We start from the raw sequence: 24,004 nt of genomic DNA on the forward strand, positions 1-24,004 counted from the left end.
AAGCAAGAGCCAGGAAAGCCCGGGCTCTCCCTGTAACCCCCGCACTCAGTGGTGTCCCCCTCCCCTCGGTGGTGGGGCCGCGGATACCTCCTCAGCCGCCTCAGCTGTCGGAGTTCAACTGGTGGGCGGCCCGTCTCGCCGTGGCCGCCACCGCCGGGTCCCCTCAGAGGCCTCACAAAGCCATGCTCCAGCCGCCCGCACCTGATAGACTGACCCCGGGCTCTGGCTCTGCCTCGCGCCGCCACCGCCTCCGCTGCCGCGCACGCGCACCTCGCGCGCCTCTGTTCCCGGACGGCCCCAAAGCGGGAACGCCAAGCTGCGAGCTGCTGGCACCTGTCTGCCTGCCAGACAGACCCTGGGCTCCGGCCTCGTGCTGGCACGCGCACGCGCCTCGCGCGCCTGCCGTCGGCCCTGGGGGCGGGACCGCGCGGCAGCGAGCGGGCGGGGGGCTCCTGGCGCGCGCGCCCCGCACCCGAGGGCTGCGGAGAGATATTTTGGGTGGCAGGAGGCCCCTCGTCATTTCCGCCGGGCAGCTAGTCGTGCTGGGGGCTTCACTCCCGCGCGTGAGGCGAGCGGGCAAGTTGGCTGAGGGCGTGCGGCAGAAGCTGCTTCCCTCGGTGACGCGACCCCCTCAGCAGCTCAAGCCATGAACTGAAGCTCCCTAGGGACGGAGACCCGAGCGGAGCGGCGGAGGCGGCAGCAGCAGCAGCAGCAGCAGCCGCCGCCGCCTTAGCGGGAACTGAGCAGACCCGGCGCGGAGCCACGACTCCTGCACGTTTCCCTCCCCGTCGCCGTTCCTGCCAGCGGTTGGCTAAGAGACATTACAGCCGCGAGACCCGACACACAAAAGCCGCTTTCAACGCGCCGCCCGCCCAGGGAGGCTGCGGCCAGCAAGGGACCCCACCTGAGAGCGGTTCGGACTGCTGAGTTCGTTTTGTGTCTGAGCTCCGCGCTCTGCACGGAACCGACCCCGTACCCATGGCTCTGATAATGGAGCCGGTGAGCAAATGGTCTCCGAGTCAAGTAGTGGACTGGATGAAAGGTAATGCCTGCTGCGGGGAGGGTGAGGCGGCACTGGGGCGCGGGGCACCAGTGCGAGGTTAAGAGGGGGCGCCCGCCGCACCAGAGCCCGCCACCGCGGCTTCCACTGGCGTATCGTCGTACGCGTCGGGGCAGGGGTCCTCCAGGACTGGCAGGGGCCTGGGGTCGCCGGTCTCCTTTTGTCTCCAGCTAGAGGGGCGCGGAGCGGCCAGAGAGCTAGAGGGCAGCGGGCGCCACCCGGTTGGAGGCAGGAAGTCGGGAGGCGGAATACCGGCGCATCTTGCGTACTCCCGCTCCCCTTACTGCCCCCGGGCCGGGAGGACGTGGCGACCCTTATCTCCCAGCTCAGGGTGGACTCCTCCAGGACCTGCTCCCCTGGTCGCCCTTCCCTGGCCCCTTTGTTCCTGGGAAAGCTGACGCCCCCTCTGCGGCCGCCCTTGCCAGCCGCCTTCCCCAGCGCCAACTCTCCCAAGCAACTTTTAGCCCGGATAATGGGGTCAGGACGCGGCCGCCCCCATTTGGAGCCTGGCATCCCTCCACACCCAGGTTTGGCTGAGGATGCCCGGGGCGGGGCTACGTGCTACTTTGGGGATGAGGACATCATGCTTCCCCTGGGACAGCATCCTTGCTGGTATCTGTGGGCTGTCTCCAGTGCATCTCCTCACATCCTTTCCCTTCTCTGCTTTCTTCCTTTCAAGCCAGTCGAGGTTTTGGACCTCGCGGCTTTTTATTAAGGGCTCAACGCCAGGTGTAAGGTAATGCGCATTCAGGTACCTTCACATTTCTTCCATCTTGAAGGTTCCCCCCTTTTTGCCCCTGGCGATTTATAATAACCACAGTTATAGACAATCGCCCTCCTAATCGCAAACGTGAGCTTTTTCTCTAATCCCTGGACTTTCCTGTCTCACTACCTCCCTCTGTTGTCTGAGTTAAGGGGCTTATAGAGGACTCCCCCACCCACCAACCCCTTGGATCCCCAGGCCCAACTCTTCCCTAAGATTTTGGGAATTGAAGAGGGGATGAATGGGATGGAATGGAATAAAGGATCCGTGGCCACACTTGGGAAATGTTAGCGTTTTGCTCGAGGTCATACCTGAGCAAACGCTAGGTAGATCAGTCAGGGACCAAAGGCTTATTATCACTGAAAATGCCCGTTCCTACGATGAAGGAACCCCTTCTTGGGCTTACTTAACAGTCAAGACTTTCTAAGCTCCAGATAATTTAGAATGAGAGGTGAGGTGATTGGAAGGGATAGAGAGTGACAGGGAGAAACTGAATTTTTTTGCTCATTCTTTTCCCCAGCCTTTTTGGCCGCTTGCTTATTCTTGTGGATTTTTCTTTATTTTGCTTTCATTTTATTCCCTTACTTGCCCCTTTATTCCTCATTTACTTTGCTTTTCTTTTCTAATGTGTGGAAACTGTTTTGTAACTGCTAAGCACAGTACAAATGTGAGTGAATTGAATTAAACCTAATACATTATTTATCGACTGCCCCCCTGTGTGCAGTGCATTGTGCTAAGGTGCCATGGGGGATATAAAGATGACTAAGACAAAGTCCTGCAGTGGCTCATCTTTGCTGCTGCTGCTTTTTCTCTTTATATATTTGCTATTGAAATTCCAGTATCTTAGATTCCCACCAATTCTCCTCACTCTCCACCTTCTCTGTTTCTCAGTGATGGAAGAAAGAGCCAGAGTATATGCAGGAAGCAACAATGCTTAAAACCCCTTTCTTTGAATTTTTCTAAAAGGTTACTGTAGTTTGAGTCTGTTGCTGAAATATGAAAAGACAAGCTATCTTGGCTCCATGGGAGTCTGATTACCTTCATAGACTACCTTTTGCAAATTCCCATGATGCCTGTAGTGAGTGCTGCATACTCAGTCTCCACCTCCCACCCTCCCAGTTACATTCTTGCAGTTTCCCCTCTCTCCATAGTTTAGGTCCACTGAAGCAAGTAGAATATATGATGCAAACATTCTGACACACATTATTAGTTGTTCAGTACACCAGTCCTTTAAAAATCTTTCCAGCCTAAAATGTGGCTTCTTTGAAGTTAGGTTAACATTGTTAGCTATGATTTGAAATTTTTTTTAATATGTAAGTCGAATACCTTGTTTCATACCTGTTGGTGACGCATTTTAGAGCTATTTGAAAAGATCAATTGGGTAGCCAAGATAGAGTTTGTGTATCGTATACACATATGACTGGAAGAGAATGAATGATATTTCAAATCCCAAACTACTTCCTGCTGAAATTTCCTTAATATTCATATGTATTTGATTTGAGATATTACCAGAAAATGAGATTTAAAAAAATAGTTGGATGAAACAAACAACATTTCCTCAACTTGTAACTTACACTGTTACCTTAATTTTTCTCTCTTTGCCCTTTTCCCCAAATAACGTTTAACAAAGGACATTTTAAAAATATTTTTCATCCTGCAGTAATGCAGTAATACTTAAAAGTCACCTGCTAATTTAGGCTGTAGCTTTGAGAGGCTAAACCTCATTTAGTGTTGTATAATATGTAGTGTTGTAAAGGCAGTACCAAAGAATGAACAAGAGTCTTGAACAACTGCAACACTGGGAGTTCTTCAGAGGATGCTCCTAACGAGACAGTTTCATCATCCTTAACATTGAAAGCATATAGTATATCCTTTCTGCTGGTCACAATCATAAATAGTTATAACTCTGTTTAAGTAAAGTACATTCTTTATGTACTTTCTAGGGTATTTTTCTCTTCACTAAACAGAAAAAGAATCATTAAGTATATAAGAATAGAAATGACCATATATTTATGATTCTAGACAATTTGTAGAAGTGATATAGAAACTCAGTCCCAGAGAGGGAAATGAACGGGGAAAAAAAGCTGACAAGATTATTAAGCTTTAGTGGCATATATTCAAGATTATTTATGAGGGACAATTTATACATTGCAATTTTGGTGCAATGTATAAATGGATTCATTTTGATTGATTTTTATTAAAATATTTGAGGGAGATGGAAATATAAAATTTATATATTGTTAGTAGTAAAGATATAAGGAAATCCTTGTATTCTTTTGCTCACCAACTTCATTATTTGTAAAATCAAATACCAAATTTTCTACTGACAATAAAAATTGGATATAACACAGTGTCAATGTTATTTCCAGTAAATACATGAACTCCTTGTGAGTCAGTGAAATAAGTAGCTATATCCCAAATTATCCTGATAGTACTTCTGGCTATTTGGAGATATCTTCTAGACCTTCAAATTAATTTTTAAAATTAATCTTATAAAAATATTTTTGGAGAAAACCAAGTACTCATAAATTAGCATTTGAAACTAACCTTCAGCTGGAAATTGCATCCAATCCTCTTGTAGTTTTTATATTTTAAAACATAAACTCCTTTCAAGGTAAATAAAGGCAAATGAGTTATTGGAAAAAGCCATAGGCAGAAAAGTAGGCCAGTAATTGTTCTAATTTTTCCTCCGTCTGTTATTCTAAAATAAGTCATTTCTCAGCTCCTATCTGTTCACTTGCAGGGCCTGGAAATAATCTGCAGTTGTTTGGGTCTGCAGACCTTCTCTACTTTTTTGCCCACTGAAATATAACAAAAAACCCTGAATGCTTTAGGGCCCCTGTTATTAACTTTATTATTAATTTTCCTAGTCCATGTCACACCCAGTCATTCCAATTTTTTTCTTACATCTTTTCCAACTCTGAGACTCATTCAAAATATCCACATGACTAAGACAGTTATTTTTCTAGGACTCAGCTCCCTACATTACATTCTTCCAGTAATCTTTAATCTCTCTGGGTCAGATAAAATGATTATGATTTTTCAGAGTTAACCAATAGGACCCATTTTGCTAGTCTTTAAACATCTCTGTGATTTAGCTCCAGCCAATTTTGTATTATTATGATTCCTAAAATAATTAAATTTTTAAGATAGCCTTTTCTCAACCCATTCCACAATCAACTGCTCTACTCTTTCCTGTTTACTATAAATCATTTTTTCAAGAGGCATTCTCTGACTTCTAATTTCTGTCCTGATGACTCAGCCATCTTGAGGCTAGAAAATAAAATACATTCTTTTAGGTATAAAAAGCAAAACCAATGTTTTGTATACAATCCTATAATAGAGGAAAATGTAGTGATTATATGAAGTCTAGTCAGTATAAAAGTTTAATGCTGTAGAGGAGAATGTATTTGATAAGGCAGAGATGTTTTGACAGGTACAATGCTCTTTAGTAATTCTTTTTGCCCATCATAGGACCCAGAGCTGAGGTTGAAATTTGTCTTTATTAAATAAAGAAAATGTCAGAATTTTGAGTTAAACTGTCTTGAGAGAGAGATTGGAAATAATTTTCTGGCAGGAACTACAAATAAGCTTAAGTGATCAAATTGTTTGTATCACTTCCTTTTGAAAAATTAGGGTTTTTTTTCAATTGAAAGGTGACTAAATTGGCACCAACAATCATCTACTTTGGATTTGACTTTTTTGGGGAACAGGAATTCTTGTCATTTTATGTAAAGAAGGAATGTATCTTTTCCATACGTAGAATTTCATTCAGAAGACATGTTATTTTTCTTACAGTGTTATTAACATTTGCTCCTTAATGTAACACTCATGATTTAGTGCAGATTAGAAACAAGGAGTATATTTATGTAGATATATTTGCTCCATAGATATTATTTTCTCAGTGCTTCTGCATGGAAGGTACTTGAATGGGTTGTTTTAAATTATTCTCTGCTTTGGGGAAATTAGCCTCTGTAAGGCATGGTAGTGACGTTGACAAACTTAGGCAAAGACAAAGAAAGGTACCAACTAGCACACGTAGTAATTCTTTTTAAAGCTGTATATGAGCACCATTGGAAAGAGAAGATGATAATTTTATTGAATCAGAAAGGGGTCTGTGAGGAGGGTGAGGTTCTAGCAACTATTTAAGCTACTTATTTAATTAAGGCATAATCTAAGAGGGATGTATACTAAATGTAGTGGCACAGCAAGAAACTCTAGAGTTGAGATGGGGTTATTAACTAAAGGGGGGTTGTATATAGGTTCGTCTGGATGAAAGAGAGAGGTGGGCAGTAGAGGGAAAGTGAGGGAGGAGCGTGAGTAGGTGGCACAAAAGTACAAGAACAAATCTGCATTTCACAAAGACCATAAAACTCTCATCATGTCCTGAGTTTAAATAAATGCCACATTATAAAACTTTAGCTGCCAAAAATAAGCCCACAAAGAATGTGTATTGAATTGGCACAGCTGTTTCAAATCTGTTTCTCAGGAATGATTTGAAAATAATGTTAAATTATTTTGAAGATTAATTAAATCATTAACATGTTGTTAGATATTTCTAATTTTACTGAACCAAGTTCTTATACGAAGAATGGAAATAGACTTTTAAGTATTAATACTGTTCCTAAAGCAATGATGAATTATCATTTTTATTTATAACAGAGCAATCCTAGATTAGGGCTCAATTTGTTCTTTTTTTGTTTGTTTTTGTTTTTGTTTTGAGATAGAGTCTCACTCTGTTGCCCAGGCTGGAGTGCAGTGGCGCAATCTCATCTCACTGCAACCTCCGCCTCCTGGGTTCAAGTGATTCTCATGCCTCAACCTCTCAAGTAGCTGGGATTACAAGCACCCACCACCACCCCTGGCCAATTTTTGTATATTTTAGTGGAGATGGGGTTTCACCATGTTGGCCAAGCTGGTCTTGAACTCCTGACCTCAAGTGATCCACCTGCCTCGGCCGCCTAAAGTGTTGGGATTACAGGCGTGAGCCACCGCACCCGGCCTCAATTTGTTCTTAATGATGTTTAGCTTTCTATGTGTCTTCCCTGCAATACCTCACACATAGGGTTATTGTGAAGAATAAAGTTATTAGCTTCTAAAAATAGTACTAAAAGAATGGATCATCTGTACTAGTTGTTAAAAAGGGCGGGGGAAGGGAGTATAAAGTAATTTGAAAAAAATGGAGTCTAAAACTTTTAATCGTTTATGGCTTTTTATTGTTTAGTGTCTGATTAAAAGCAGCAAGTATAGTCTTCAACGTGGAATCATTGTGTTGAATTACATTCAGTGAGTTAATTCACAGTTTTCATGAATAGCATAGCCTGTGTTCCACAAAATGGTATATTTTTGTGGTTGTGGAAGCCAAATGATCAAAAGAAGCCAAAGAGGTGGTTTTTGTTTTCTGTTTTTTGTTTTTTTTGCTAAGCTTTTTTTATATTAAAACAAACATGGATATTATATTCATGATGTAGAAATCAAAATTGGCATTATTTCAAAGATGAGACCAGAGACTTAGCAGGAATTTTAGGCTTGCAGCTGGCTGTTTAAAGCTCTATTCTCCAGACCTCCCGGGGTTGAATACACTCTTTTGAGCAATTACAGATACATCAGTGGAAAAGTTGGAGAAGTGGTGGTTGAGTTTAAAAAAGGTAAAATTAATGGACTCTGTTTCCCTTTTTTTCCTTTTACTACAAGGCACAAAATATGACCATCTTCAGTCGAGGTCATGATAATTGTAGCATCTTAATTTTGTTTATTTGTTTGATCCATACACCTCCAGTCGGGATGAATTCCTTGAAAATGAATCTCATCTGATCTCATTCTCTCACTTCTTACCCTTATCAGTTTAAAACAGTTTAATTACTTCTCATTGTTTTTAGGATAAAGGTCAAAGTCCTTAACATGGCCTATAAGACCCTTGAAGGTTTGGTTATTGCCTATGAGGTAAGTGTCATGCACAGCACCAAGTATACAGGCTGCCTCACCGTCCTTCCTGTTTGCCTACCACTGGGCATTTGCACTTAATATGTTCCCTCATTCTCTTCACCTAGTTAAGTCCTACTCACCCTTCAGGTCTTATGCTTTTTCACATCCACCTTAGGAAAGCCTTTCCAGATTTGTTAAATCACATCAAATCCTCAGTTATATGCTGTCCTAGTACCATGTATATCTCCTGTGTCCTATTCACCAGTTTTATTTTTATATTAATTTGGATGGTTATTTGATTGATCTCCAGCTCCCCCACTAGATGAGTGCAAGGACCCCGTCTATTTCTTGTACCAGTGTGTAAAAAAGTATCTGGTATAAAATAGGCACTTAGAAAATATTTGTTGAGGGAAGGAATAAATTAATGTATTCACAGATTACTGGTCTGTCAGCAAATCTGCTTTCCTAAATGACAATGCACGTAAAGTCCCTTATAATGCTCTAATGGATACTTCAGTGCCAACCTATGTATTGTGTGCCAGAATACAGTAGAAGTAGGGTTGCTTTATCCATTTCTCATAGTTGTAGTGCTCTAGTCAATTCAAAGATACGAATCATGGTTTAAACTCATTTTGTTATAAAATATTAATAATTTCAGTAAATTAATAACACTTGTATTTATGCCATAAGTATTATAGATAGTATAAATATTATTTACTAATGTCGCTTAATAAGACAACATGATAAGCAAATACTTATTAAAACATTAAAACACACTCCTCCTAAGCATTTATTTCCCTTCATTCAAATTTTCTAATTGTTTCTTCATTTGGGTATTTTTAAAAGAACTCTATATATTTTAGAATGCATGATAGTGTGAAATTGATCAAATGTCTTCGTTTTGTCCTCTTATAAAAATAAAAACAAAAAGCTCATATAAAAAATTAAAATGCATTATTCTGTTGTTAAGATATCCTTTATTTGTTAATTGGGACGATAAAATGGAAAAACAACCCTTGAGCTTAATGAAACCATTATCTTATTTATTATATTTAGTGTTCAATTTGCATTTTTATTAATAGGAATACAATTAAGGTATTTAAAGGTGCATCTTAAATCAACATTTTCTTGTGTAATTTTTCATCCTTCCCTCTGATTTTGAAAAAAAGAAAACTTTAAAAACTAGATGTAAGTTTATCGTTACTAACTTTTGAAGGGCACTTTTTAAGAACATATGTACAGAATTATTGCAAAACATAGTTTGCTAAATACAGGTGCCTCAAGTGGATTTTCTATGAATTACATGCTGCTAGGTAATCACTGGTAGGCAAATTACCGAAATTTTTCTAATAAAGCCTGCCTCCTCCCAATTTAGAATCATTAAAATACAAATCAGAATAAGTTAAATTGTAAAGATCTTAATAGGCATGCCAGTTTGTTAACTCTTTATAAAACACCTTAAATGCCCTAGCTAGTACTGCAAAACAATGGATTGCAACGCCCTGATTTGACTTACAAACAACTATTCTACAAGATAGAACTTTTAAACTTGAAAGGTGTATTTAATTTATGGTTTGATTTTAATTTAAATTACAATCATTAATTCTAATGGAAGTTTTCATTATCTTACTCTTGCAATTTCAGGAAAAAAGAGTTTGTTGCTATTTGCATAAATTAACTGAATTTTAAATTTTGCTCAAGTGCGGTAATAACTGTTTTAACTTTCTTTGTTCATCTGTTGACTATTTTACCACAACATAAAATTGTTTGAAAAACCAATATTTATTTAATAAACCAAAAGTTGCACTGACACCAATATAGGATGGTTTGCCATGATAAAAATATTGTTACATAACTAATATCAAGTGTAGCATGCATGACTGTTATATGTTTACTTGACATTAATGTTCTTAGAAATTAGATAGGTTGGATAGTCTTTAGATACAGTGGTAGATAAGAAGAAACCTCATTAAATTAGTTGCCTTTTAAGATTTTGCCCAATATCTTTTTTTTTTTCTTTCGGTGTTTGTTTGAACTTTTTATTTTGTTTCAGATACATCTGCTATTTTTAAAACAGGCTTGCAACATGTTTTCTTAAGTAATAACTAGAACAAATCAATGGAAGCTTGGCTTAGATCCTGGATTTTCCTTTTATCAATGTATTTACCAAAGATGATAAAAGAATCTATTTTCTAGTAAGTTGTTAGTTGTACTTAACAATGTAATTTATTAGTAAAAACCTTTAAAATTCTGGCATTAAATAATACTGCTGAATGATTAATGTTAATACTAGCTGAATTTTTGTTTTAATTTTGGTGTGTTTTTTATATGTATATAGGAGTTTATTTTGTATATTTTTTAAGAAAATTGATATTTTAATATTGTGAAAATCATTTATATTTTGGTTTTCAAAACAGGCCTTGGGATATTAAATACATATAACAGAGAAAGTGTAGAGATTTTGCTCATGATGCTCAAAACAGACATATAGTAGTCCAGTTGCTAGTTTTCCTCCTGGCCTGCTGGAACCTACATAGAAACCAAGTTTGATGTGGTATAGAGCTAGCATGATATGGCAGGGCTAGATGTTCTTTCCCCAGTTCCCATTATATTGGTGTCAGGATGAACTTTATGGCAGTCTCTGTTGGCACCAATGTTACATTAAATCAAAGGAACAAAGCTTCTTTATCCAGAAGCCTGCTCTGTTGCCTTCTAGCAGTCAGACCAGAGACTTTCAGTTTGATGTTGAATTGATACACACAGAGTAGTTAGTTCTGTGAAATATTTGGGTTAGATGATTTTTCTTTCCAGTGGCCCTAGACATAATGCTTTGAGTTTACTTATGGTAAAAACCTGTTAATTCGGATTCTGTTTGTTTGGGATTTGTGATAATTTCACTGTGCTCCTATTGAAGATTCTGTTAATATGTGAAGGAAAGGTTTGCTGATCAATCTAATAATGCAAACAAGATTGGAAAGAAATTGTTTGACCTGGGAGAATACAATGTTTTTGTACTATACTTTGCCAGGAGCCACTTACATACTGAAAATATGCTAGTTAGAAAGGAGTTGTATTTTTACTTAGAATTTCTGTATACTTAGAATTATCAGTTTTTGTTTTTTGGAGTATTTTGCAAACGTTATTTAATATAGCTTGGTTCTTCTCATTCACCCAAATTAGAAAGGTCATGTACTTCACATTATATTATTACGAGTAATCTTTAAAAGTGAAATAAGGGAGAGTTATTAACACCTTTTTACAGGTAAAGTACAGAGAAGTTAAGCAGCTCAACAGAGATTGTACAGCTGTTCAGTGAAATTAGGTTTGACGTCAACTTTTCCCCTACTGGATTGGATTTACAATTTAGTGGGTAAAGGACACAGTTCAGATATGTACACAATGATTTTCAGAATTGACCTTTTGAAAATTTTTCTGAATTTTCTACCCTTTAAAAATTGGCATAGTATGTAATAAAGTACAGGTAAGAGCACTTTGGAATCAAGATACCTGGGTTTGTATCCTGACTTTATCACTTCTTAGCTTGTGTGATCTTAGGGAGAGTTTAAGTAATTTTCCCAAGTTTTTTCCTTTTTATAAAATGGGGATGCTGGTATTACCTACAATTATCAATCTAAAAGGTGTTTCTACATTTTACCACATTTTTCTGTTGTGGTATACTTAAAACGATGCCTTGTATATAGTGAGCAAATATAAATGTCAACTTTTTTAAAGGAAGAGATTATATTCTGTTGGCAATAGTCAGAGGCAGAACTAATGATAGATTATATTTATTAAGTGCTTCCTACATACTATGTCCTGTGCTAGGTGCTTTCCCTACATTACATTTAATGCCTGTCTTAGCCCTGAAAGGTTGGACTTAATCCCTATTTTACAGATGAAGGAACTTTGGCCTAGAGAAATTTTTACTTAAAAATGTTGAATGACTTGTCCTATATACCTGTATATTTATTAAGCAGGTGTTTCTTTTAAGTATTGATTTCTGATTGGTTCAAAAATACCTAATATTTCCACCTTGCTTTTCTAGCAGAGGTAGATGTGACATGAGAGGAATCCTGGAAATACTTTTCAAAGATGTTATGTCCTCTCCATCAAATCTACCTATTCTAGTATCTGGTAAGATGGGCTGTAGTTTTTGTGTCCTTTGGGCTTCCAGTGAGATGTGTGTGTGCGCGTGTGTATGCACGATGAGTTGTTTCTACTGCTCAGGATAGGGCTTTCGTTAGTGACAAAGATGCCACATATTACTGTAGTCTTGATGACAGCTTTTCTATTTTGAAGTGACCCCTAGAGTTTGATGCTCCCCTCTGCTGAGCCTGGACGTAGGCAAAAAAAAAAAAAAAAAAAAAAAGCCTACTCTGAGCACTACTGCCAAGAACCCAGTGCTGAGATGTTTTGTTCTCAAAGGATTGCTAATAAAAGTATGTGGTACCTGATAATAGACATTCATGAGTATGTCACATTTTACCAAAAATAATGATAATTTGTTCAGATTTACTCAGAAGTGGTTAGCCTTGCTACCTGCATTTCATTAGTGTTTCTTTGAACAGCAGACATTTTTTGGTGTGTTCCTGTAGATCTGAAACCCTTATGTACCTACAAAATGTCAGTTCATCTCCTCAAATTGTTTTGTTTGGAAACATTTATAATAGACCAAATTGTGATATGATAGGAAAGCTAAGTGAATCACGAAAGCAATTTAAATGCTAGAGGAAATTTAATCATAATTAGTTTAAAAAAACTATGTGAATTAAATGCAAAATATGGAGTGGTCAAGTTGAATTAGATATTTGACCAATGGAGTGCTTGTAAAATGGTAATGAAAGGCACAATTCCATCTACATTATATTTTAAAGTCATACACATAACTTTCCGTATGTTTTAAAAATATATATTCTAGTATATATGTGGGAACTTAAAGTAGGATTTGTTCAAAGTTATGCAAAGATGATATTTTCTGTTTCTCCTTGCTTTCTTTTAATAGAAAGAGTTAAGGTGAGTTTGCTTTAGACTGGAAGTGTTAAAATAAGTGAAAATAACTTAAATTGTTCTTTACTTGTGGAGAGAATGGTTTGAAGTTTCTCACTTTTTATAAAAGCTATTACAATACCCAGGACAATAGAACCTTAAAAAAAATTGTGAACTGTGGTAAATTACCAACTACTTTGAAGTTACCTTAGTCTTGTCTCTCTGACTATATAAAGCACCTTTTTTCCTAAATTGCTCATTATCCTTTAAAATTCATATAAATTAGAATTAATTTTGTTTGGGGATGTTTTTGAGAATTTCATCACTTTCTTTGAAATAATTGTTGACATCTTGTTTTAAAAAACAATGTTTTAAATATGGTAATACTGTGAATCTCTATCTACATTAATTTTAAGATATATCTGATTTAATGTTTAAAGGCAGTGGTTTCTTATGTTTTAGATTTTCAAATGAAGCTGCTTGTTCTTAAACATATACATACTGGAAAATAATGCATGCACATAGAAAATAAATAAAGCAGTGGGCTGGGTACGGTGTCTCATGCCTGTAATTCTAGCACTTTGGGAGGTTGAGATGGGCAAATCACTTGAGCTCAGGAGGTCGAGATCAGCCTGGGCAGCATGATGAAACTCTTGTCTCTACAGAAAATAAAAAAATTAGCCAGGCATGGTGGGGCATGCCTGTAGTCCCAGCTACTCAGATGGCAGACGTGGGAGGATCACCAGAACCAGGAAGGTCAAGGCTGCAGTGGGCTGTGATTGTGCCACTATACTCCAGCCTGGGTGATGGAGTGAGACCTTGTCTCAAAAAATAAAAAAGAAAAAAGAAAGAAAAGAAAAGAAATACAGCAGAATAATAGCTGAGGAACCATAACACTATAACACTATTATCACACCACTGTCCATTCATTCCTTAATATCAATATCTATTTGTGTAAATTTCTAGTTTCATAAATGTCAAGCACTGCATTTTTTTTCTTCAGTCAGAATCCAAATCAGGTGCACACATTGGATTCTATCTTATTCTTTTTTCCTATGTCAATCTTTTTGGATGTTTTACATAACAGATGTTATGCAATATCTCCTGAAATAAAATGCACAGATAATATAACTTACCTACTCACATAATTTTTAAAAACTCACTAAAATGTCCTTATTGTAATAAAAAGAAAAATACATAATAAAATAATATGGGTTTCTATATGTACATACCTAGTATGACTATACAAGAGGAAAATAATTGATATTTTTCCGTACTTTTAATGAACATATCTGGATTTAAAAGCAGCATTAAGATCAGAAGTTGTTCCATGGAATGTATAAGAAAATGGAAGAACAGGTGAATGAATAGACAGTGAAGTAAAAACAAATAGTAGGAGAAGTGTAAATGGACCAGACTCATTTGATAAGCCATTCTAGTAATTCCTGTTGACCATTTGAAAGTTATGAGTGAAGGAAACAGCTTTTTGGAGAATATTATATTCTAGGGCTAGGGTAGGGAATATGCGAGAAGAGCCTGGAGCATCCTGTAGTGCCATAAAGTAAAGAAGTGTTCAAAAAACACAATGATGAGGGCATGTAAAATACTCAAAAGCCAATCCGAAAGAGCTTCCAAAAGCTAAAGCTGGAACAATTTGAACAATAAAGTATTATAGTATTGGGTTATAACCCAACATATAAAATAAATATATTCATGGATCCATTCTGATATAAATAAATGTCTGGATAAGTAAAGAAATGGAGGAGAAGAGACAAATCTTTCATGTAGAGAATTACAGATCATTTGTATACATACTTCCTAACTCCCACCACAAAGAGGTGGTACTTAAATCCCCACTCCTTGATTGTGGGTTGCACTTAGTGACTTGTTTCCAGAGAGTAGAGTGTGAAAAAGGGGAAACATATAACTTTATAGTGGAGAACCCTGGCAGTTGCTACCTTGGCCAAGTGATCAAGGTTAACATCGTCAGTGATAAGTCATGTTGATAACATGTACCCGTGATATGATGTGATGTGTTGTAATGTGATTGATATGATATTATGAGAATGGTTCTTTATTTCTGTGGTCTTTCCTTACTCCCCACAAACCCATAACCCCATTCTAACCATGAGAAAAACATTAGAAAAGCCCACATTTAAGGACGTTTTTCAGAATACCCAACCAATACTCCACAAAACTGTCAAGGTCACCAATAACAAGGAAAATGTGAGAAACTCAAAAACCAGAAAAGGCTAAGGAGACATGATAATTAGTTATATTATGGCATTCTAGATAGGACCTTGGAATGAAAAAGTACATTAGGAAAAAACTAATGAAATACAAATGAAGTGTGGAGTTTAGCTTATTAGCAATATAACAAGGTTGGTTCCTTAGTTGTAGTGAATGTACCATAGTAATGTGAGATGTTAATAATAAGAATATGGGTGAAGAGTATACAGGAACTCTTTATATTATTTTTTGCAACTTTTCTGTAGATGTAAAACTATTCTGAAATTTTTAAAAAGTTGTTCAAATAAAAAAATTACAGTATTTTTCAAATTTGGTAATACCAAAAGATAAGCTATGTGTCATATATGTATAATTTTGTTTTGCCTCTCTAGAAGTATTAATAATAAAGTCTTTCAAATAAAAAAGGGTACTTGAGATATAGAGTAGTTCTTCACTATGTGGGATTGTTCCATCCATGGATCTAGCAGTCATTCAGTAACCTAATCATTGTGATAATCCAGTACTACTCATAATTCTCAAAATGCTCAGGAAACAATATTGGCCCTGGCCTGACATCACGAACCCTGGCCTTACCACTTCTCTTTTTTGTAAACCTTGTACTTTTCCACGTGTGAAACATTTTTTAAATTTTATGGATACATATTGTGATTTGAAAAATAATTTTATTGAATGAATGTTATACTTTGTTTTCATTCTACTAAATTTACTCTTTTATTTGATTAGCATTTTTTACCTTTTACTAATCAGGAAATATGTTTAAGAAAAGGAAACTAAATGTACATGGATAGGATGGAGACCACCAAAAGTTAGCTCTGTCATCTCATTTTACCTTAATACTAAACAATTTGCAGTTAAATTCTCAGACAGAAGTGTGTGCTATTCTAAACATTGTTAGCAAAGCTTGACTCCCAGTGTTCCTTCTAATTGTAGTTTCTGTTTCCTGCAGGCAATTTGTGTGGGAATGTTAAGCAAGGCATGATAATTTTTAAGTAAATAAATCTTGTGGTTTATAATTGATAATCAGCTGTATATATAAATGTGTGTATAAATATGCACACACATTTACTTAGGGCAAATGTTTACTTACCTAGGGCAGTATATTAGTCTGTTCTTGCATTACTGGCATACAAACCTACCTGAGCCTGGGTACTTTATAATGAAAAGATATTTAATTGGCTCATGGTTCCACAGGCTGTACAGGAAACATGGCTGGGGAAGCCTCAGAAAACTTTCAATCATGCCGGAAGGTGAAGGGGAAGCAGGCACATCTTACATGGCTAGAGAAGGAGGAAGAGAGCAAAGGGAAAGGTGCCACACATTTTAAAACAACCAGGTCTCGTGAGCACTCACTATCATGAGAACAGCAAGGGGGAAATCCACCCTCATGAACCAATCACTTCCCACCAGGGCCCTCCTCCAACATTGGTGATTACAATTCGACATGAGTTTTGGGTGGGGCCACAAATCCAAACCGTATCATTCTGCCCCGGCCTCTCCCAAATCTCATGTCCTTCTCACATTGCAAAATATAATCATCCCTTCTCAACAGTCTCCCAAGTCTTAAATTATTTCAGCATTAACTTAAAAGTCTACAGTCCAAAGTCTCATCTGAGACAAGGCAAGTTTCTTCCATCTATGACACTGTAAAATCAAAACCAAGTTAGGTACCTCCAAGATACAAGGGGGTTACAGGCATTGGGTCAACACATGCATTCCAAAAGGGAGAAATCAGCCAAAAGAAAGGGGCTACAGGACCATGCAAGTCTGAAACCCAGCAGGGCAGTCATTAAATCTTAAAGCTCCAAAATTACCTCCCTTGACTCCATGTCTCACATCCAGGCCACACTGATGCGAGGGGTGGGTTCCCAAGGCCGTGGGCAGTTCTGGCCCTGTGTCTATGAAAGGTACAACCCCCTTAGCTGCTTTCCCAGACTGGCACTGAGTGCCTACGTCTTTTCCAGGTGCATGGTGCAAGCTGTTGGTAGACCTACCATTCTGCGGTCTGGAAGATGGTGGTCCTCTTCTCACAGCTCCACTAGGTATTGCCCTAGTGGGGACTCTTTGTGTGGGCCCCACATTTCCCCTCCACATTGCCCTAGTAGAGGTCATCCATGAGGTCTCCTCCCCTGCGGTAGACTTGTGCCTGGACATCCAGACATTTCCATACATCCTCTGAAATCTAGGCAGAGGCTCCCAAGCCTCAACTCTTACCCTCTCTGCACCCACAGGCTTAACAACTTGTGGAAGCTGCCAAGGTTTGCAGCTTGCACCTCTGGAGCAGCAGCCTGAGATGTATCTGGGGTCCTTTTAGCCACAGCTGGAGCTGGAGTGGCTGGGGACACAGGGAGCAGTGTCCTGAGGTTGTACAGGGCAGCCAGGCCCTGGGCCCAGCCTACAAAACCATTCTTCCCTTCTAGGCCTCTGGGCCTGTGACAGGAGGGGCTGCTATGAAGGTTTCTGAAATGCCTTCAAGGCCTTTTCCTCATTGTCTTGGCTATTAACTTTCAGCTCCTCTTTACTTATGCAAATGTCTACAGCTATCTTGAATTCCTCCCCAGAAAATGGGTTTTTCTTTGTACCAGATTGTCAGACTGCACCATTTCTGAACTTTTATGCTCTGCTTCCCTTTTAAATATAAGTTCTGGTTTCATACCATCTCTTCGCTCATGCATATGACCATACACTGTTAGAAGCTACCAGGCCACTTCTTGAATGCTTTGCTGCTTAGAAATTTCTTCTGCCAGATACCCTAGATCATCACTCTGAATTTCAAAGTTCCACAGATCCCTTGAGCAGGGTCACAGTGCTACCAGTTACCTTGGTAAAGCATAGCAAGAGTGACCTTTACTGCAGTTCCCAATAATTTCCTCATTTCCATATGAGGTTACCTCAGCCTGGACTTGACTGTCCATATCACTATCAGAATTTTGGTTACAGTCATTCAACAAGTCTCTAAGAAGTTCCAAACTTTCCCTCATCTTCCTGTCTTGTTCTGAGCCCTCCAGACTGTTCCAACCTCCACCCGCTACCAAGTTCCAAAACCGCATCCACATTTTTAGGTAACTATATGGCAATATCCTACTCCTACGTACCAATTTTTTTGTGTTAGTCTGTGCTCGCATTGCTATAAAGAACTACCTGAGACTGGATAATATATAGGAAAAGAGGTTTAATTGGCTCACAGTTCCACAGGCTGTACAGGAAGCATTGCTAGGGAGGCCTTGGGAAACTTTCAATCATGGCAGAAGGCAAAGGAGAAGGAGGCATGCCTTACATGGCTGGAGAAGGAGGAAAAGAGCAAAGGGGAAGGTGCTACATACTTTCAAACAATCAGGTCTTGTGAGCACTCACTATCACAAGAACAGCAAGGGGGAAATCTGCCTCCATGATGCAGTCACCTCCCACCAGGCCCCTCCTCCAACACTGGGGATTACAGTTCAATATGAGATTTGGGTGGGGACAGAAATCCAAACCGTACCAAGCAGTTTTGCTGAATTTGAATATAACTCAAAGACCTTTTCTGATTGTTTTTCTGCAAGGAAGTCAATGTTTTTCTTCTTGCCATTAAATGTGGTACCTTATTTTCATCTTATAATGAGTCCATGTAGTGCATTTAATAGATGAGTTTGAGTTATAAGGGGTTGTAATTGAAGACCTCCTTTGGTCACATCTCCAAGAAATTACATTAAGTTTCAAAACAGAACTACTTTAATACTTGCCCTTAATTCTTGTGCCTTTCTGATTAAGATCTTCCTTGTTTTTTGATATACTGGTGTGAAAATTCTAAAAGGCTCAGTCTTTGGTAATCAGTAGATGAAGAAACTGACAGAAAACTTAATGCATTAACCTGATACTTTTTTTTTTCCACAAAAAACTGAAGTGTTATAATTGTCACAATTTCAACTTACTTTATTCTTTGATATTAATCTTTCTCTGTAAAAAATGTGAAGTTCTGTTGATGTTATTGATGGGAATGTCTTAAAAGTGTTGCCCTGATTTGCTGCCAAATGCCTTTTTCTGATTTATGCTCTGTGAGGACCAGCCTAGCTATGCATTAATGTGCTCTGTGTGAAATGCTTCTGCTTTTTGTACAAATTATTCTTAAACTATGCTCGTGGGAATAGAGGACAGGTTGTTTTGTTTCAGTAAGGTAAGAATGCTTTACATTTAAAGAAAGCTTCAAAAAACAACCTGTGTCAATTATACATTAAACATCAAGGGTTTGAAACTAGTTTTGAATATGTGACCAGAAAGGATGGTTTGACTTTTCAAAAGAATTTCCAATATCTTAAAACTTTAGAATTTATCTCGGGTTAGGTGGGCAATGTTTAGACTAAAGTTGTTTCAATGCTTTCCAATAATACTTTTCATAAAATTTCACAGATTTAGGGTGGCTAGCTATTGCAGTAATACAGTCTTATAATCATTAATGACAGAATGTTAGAAGCAAATTGTGTGATTTGCATGACTTATGAAATACAGATGGTGAGAAGTAGACTTGGAAGCAGGGTGCAGATGTATACAAGTTCTTCAGTGAAGTTAATTAAAAGTAGTCATTGTATAGTAACCACTGTCTTGTAGGCTGCTAAGAAATTAGTATTCTACTTTCCCAAATGAAAATGCCAGATGATGACTTTCCAGGCTGTGGGAAATATCTTTATCACCTGTAGTCATGTCAAAAGACCTATTCCTCTTCCCCTTTCTTCCTCCATCTCTAGATTTTATACAGATAAATAAAATTAAAGGGACAAATACTAGGAGGAAGCACGGTATACAGAAGACAATACAAATGATCTGTAGTACTAAGTTGGGATTGGAAGTTGTGGTCCATCCCACATTCTGTCCTGTATTTGTATGTGTGTTTAATTCATGTCTTTACTTCTCAAACCCTTTATTTTAAAATGGAGATAATTAAAATGTGTTTTATAGAGAATAGCTGAGGAATAATTAATATATAGTCCAGGCAGAAATGTAGTAACATTCTGACACTGGCAAAAAGAATTTATTACTGTACAGAATTTAAAATGATCTTAATGGAAAAGAATTTTTTAAGTATTCCAGTTTAGAAATAAATTACTAGATATAGCTCACATGTGTTTGCCTTATGATATGGCATGAAAGTAAGATTATATTGATTTAAAAATGCATCTGGGGTATAGATTTCAGGTGGCTGGCTTTGTTTTGGGAACTGTTTCCCTTTTACTAACTTCTGTCATGTAGCCTCTTCTTTTTCTAACAGCTGTATTGGAGTGTTTCTCTCCGAATCAATGTTTTTACTTATTTGAGTCAAAAGATTACTTAATTTAGCCTACTTATTAGAATGGTATATTCCATTTTTCCTGCCAGGGAACTCAATACAAAGATCCTAAGGCATTGTTGATGGCTCCACCAAACCTGGCTAAGTCCTGAATCAGTATAGGCCTCATCTCAGTAGTAAACCCTGTATATCATAGTCCCCTAGTACTTCTCAGCGTTATTTTATCACAAGGTTTATGATTATTTAAATTTTATTTCTCAAATCTTGTCAGAAGATTGGAATATAAGAGTTTTGTTATCACAGGTTTATTACTATACATGGTGATCAAAGTTATTATTAAACACTGAATCTGTGCAATGAAAATGATAGGTACTTAGCACTAGAGCTCCATTTAAGTGATAGAAATGTATTGACTTTTCATAGGAAAAACAGTCAATTGTAAGAAACAAATGAACCAATTCATTTCAGCTTGGATCACTGAAAACAAGAGAGAATCACTGGCAAAACAATGCCTTTTCTCATTCATGTGTCACAAGTGGTATTTGGAGTGAGGACAATTGAGAAGCATTAAGACTGCAAATTAGTTCCCAAGTTGTGTAGAATGGTTGTTTGAAAGTGTACTTTCCCAAAGCTCCTATGCCAGCTTTTAATTTTTTTATTACTAGCAGTTTTGTTTTCCTTAGGTTTTACATTTTGGTCTGCATTTGTGTTTTCCTTATAAAAATGCTCTATATATCCAACTAGTATATCTTGTGTAAATGATGTCAACTCATATATAAGACTTCATTTTGAGGAATTTAAAAAATACACAAATTTATTAAGAACTTTCTTTTAATCAGTGTAATAGTGTAACAATGTTGACCTTAAAGCTTTTCAGAAATATTCACCATGATTTTGTTATTGCTACTTCTTCAATCTTTTTGATATTGACATGTTTCTAAATATCAGTGGATAATAAGATGTCAGATTTTATACTTTCTTTCAGACTTTGAAGACCATTTGGATTTTTTGGGATGATCGGCTCTGAGCCATTCATAACTCATTTGTTAAAAACACATAAGTCTTCAAGTAAATGAATGCCTGGAAAAAAAAAGAGATCCTGTGGCTGAGACAGCTCTACTTCTGTTAGGGTTACATAGGGCAAATAATTTGGATTTCTGGTTTTCTTTCCTATAAAAGAAAGTTGGGTGATATAATCTTAAAAAGTGTAAGATTTGGTGATTATAAGCTTTTAAATTCATGTTCATACTTGATTCGTAAGTGATGAATGATAAACATTCTTGATTTTCTTTACATCTACTTTTATGACCAGCAGTGACAGTTGGGCCCTCTGAATTTTTCAGTTTGATTTTTTTTCTACGTGGTAGTTAAATGCCAAACACGAAACTGCATGTGCTTTACACAAAGACTTTCTATGTAACAAAAATAGAAAGTATATTTTTTATGTTTTAGGTGGATTTGAGTGCCCACAGGTCTAGGCCACCAATGCCAGTTTACCTTTACAAATTCAGTTTGGCAAATTCCTAAGACATTAGGTTACAAATCTTTCTCCTCTCTCTTTTTTCTTTCTTTTTTCCTTTTTCTATAATCTTTCACGACTGAAAACTTTTAACAGTTACAGGTTAGCAAGCATATCATTGAGCAAATGCCCTCCAGCCTCTTGGAGACTCTAACTATTCACACTGTCTTCTCTGTCTGCCCCTTGGTAATATACAAAAAAAGTTTCAGGTGGCTGAAGCCCTAGTATATTAAAAACAAAAATTTGAATTCTAAATACACCTGTAAGACCAAGAAAAACATAAATTAGAATATGTGGTATATGTACATTGATATGGACTATCTGAAAAAAAACAGTACTTTTTGTTCTTGGTGGTCATATTTAAATCATACTTTTAAAATCAAAAGTCTGTGTAATATGATAGTTCTGTAAGTTATATCTAGATGTCTGTGAATGCATCAAACAGATTTGTTTTATGCATGGAGTTTAAGTAAAACCCTTAAGTTCTTAGCGAAATTTATACCTATTTTTATCAAACTTTAACATGTATGGTTTTATTATATTTAATGGGCAAATTTGAAACACAAACTCAAATACAGTTCTTGTGTCCATTATTGAAGCACATCATCATTTAAAAGTTTGCAACATTTTCTTCTATAAAAGAACATGCTCTACACACTGACACTCTTGTTCTCTGCACAATCTATGAGATGAATTGATAGCTAGAATGAGAACAAACTTTTAGAAATCTCTTGGTCCTATGCCCTCATATTACTTGTAAGCAACTTAACTCAGAGAGGTTAAAGGACTGTCTAAATTCATATATCTTTCTAGTAGCAAAATTAGTATGACAAAGAACCCGATATGAAAGCTCAGAAATAGTATGTTGCATAGATCTTTTCATTGTTGTGAGGACATCCTCTATTAGAAACAAGAGAATGAGTTCTTTTGATCACTGGTGTCAAAGTTAGAGCACATCTTTATTAACACATGCAGCAAACCTACTTCACAAAATAATCCCCTTATTAGAAATGTTTGTTTTATATTTCATTGTATCATAATTGAATGTAAGATTCTGAAATGCCAAACCCCATTTATAGTTAAAATGCTATTAACTGCTAGAAAATCTTCTCCTGATGGTCTTCTAATCTCTGTAGGCTATGACTCAATGATTTTAAATCTCATTTTCTAAAGCTTTGCAGATTGTTAACATAGCCCAGCGCAACAGGATTAAACACAAATCTGAACACACAGTACTTTTTGAGGTCCGTTTAGAGCTGAATAAGTGGTTTGCTGTGCTGAATAATTTATTGTAATTCACTTTAATAATCTTCCATTTTAATTGTGAGCAATATACATGCACCTAAAACTCTTAAGTGTGAGTTTTTTGACTCTTTAACCTTTAGCTGTCTATATTATTTAAGTAACCTCATTCATACTACTGGAATTAATATATTAGAATAAATTGGTCCCTTGTATTTTATAATACAAGTAGCTGTCTTTGATACACCAAAAAACTACATTTGATACCACATGTTCTCCACTCATATGTGGGACCTAAAAATATTGAATGCATTTAAGTAAAGAGTAGAATTGTGGTTACTAGAGGATGGGAAGGGGAGTGGGGATGGGGAATCGGGATAGGGGTTTGGGAGAGGTTGGTTAATGGATACAAAATTACAGCCAGATAAGAGGAATAAGTTCTAGTTTTCTGTAGTACAACTATAGTTAACAATAATTTATGTTTTCAAATAGCTAGAGGAGAGGATTTTGAATGGTCCCAACACAAAGAAATGATCAACGTTTAAGGTGATAAATATGCTAATTACGATGATTTGATCATTACATTGTATACACATATAAAAATATCACTCTGTGCCCCATAAATATGCACAGTTATTACATGTCAATTTAAAAAGTGCATTTTGAAAGATCAAGGCTGCCAGATTATTTTAAAATTTATTCAGAAAGCTTATTTATTTTGATATCCTCTTTTGTACCTGTTGTACATATTACTTCTATATAGTGAACTTAATATCATTTAAACTGTTCTCATTTCTGCCTCTTTCCAACATTCCGACATCCCAGTGTTATAAAGCCTCAACAATTGGAATCTCAGATTTTAAAAAAATATTTATTTAAAGTGAGAGTAACTATAGCAGTGTGATATCTGCATTTATCAGTACTTTGATAAGGTATGTGCATTGTATGGATCATAGGGAAATTTCTGGTAATTATTTTAATAACAAAGTATTGAACAAAATG

The 24,004-nt window shown here is 37.3% G+C and overlaps 1 protein-coding gene across 8 annotated transcripts in view; it reads left to right on the forward strand.

The window, feature by feature from the left end:
• Positions 1–515: 515 nt before the first annotated feature.
• CNKSR2 (connector enhancer of kinase suppressor of Ras 2) overlaps positions 516–24,004 on the forward strand; it is a 303,713-nt gene continuing 280,224 nt past the window's right edge. For all 8 annotated transcript variants that reach the window (XM_030934668.1, XM_030934669.1, XM_030934670.1 and 5 more), the window contains exon 1: positions 516–1,042. In XM_030934668.1, coding sequence (XP_030790528.1) covers positions 979–1,042 — 64 coding nt within the window. In that variant the 5' untranslated portion in view covers positions 516–978. The remainder of the gene's footprint in view (positions 1,043–24,004) is intronic.

This window comes from Rhinopithecus roxellana, chromosome 7, assembly GCF_007565055.1.
Source record: "Rhinopithecus roxellana isolate Shanxi Qingling chromosome 7, ASM756505v1, whole genome shotgun sequence".
In the NCBI taxonomy this organism is placed as follows: domain Eukaryota; kingdom Metazoa; phylum Chordata; class Mammalia; order Primates; family Cercopithecidae; genus Rhinopithecus; species Rhinopithecus roxellana.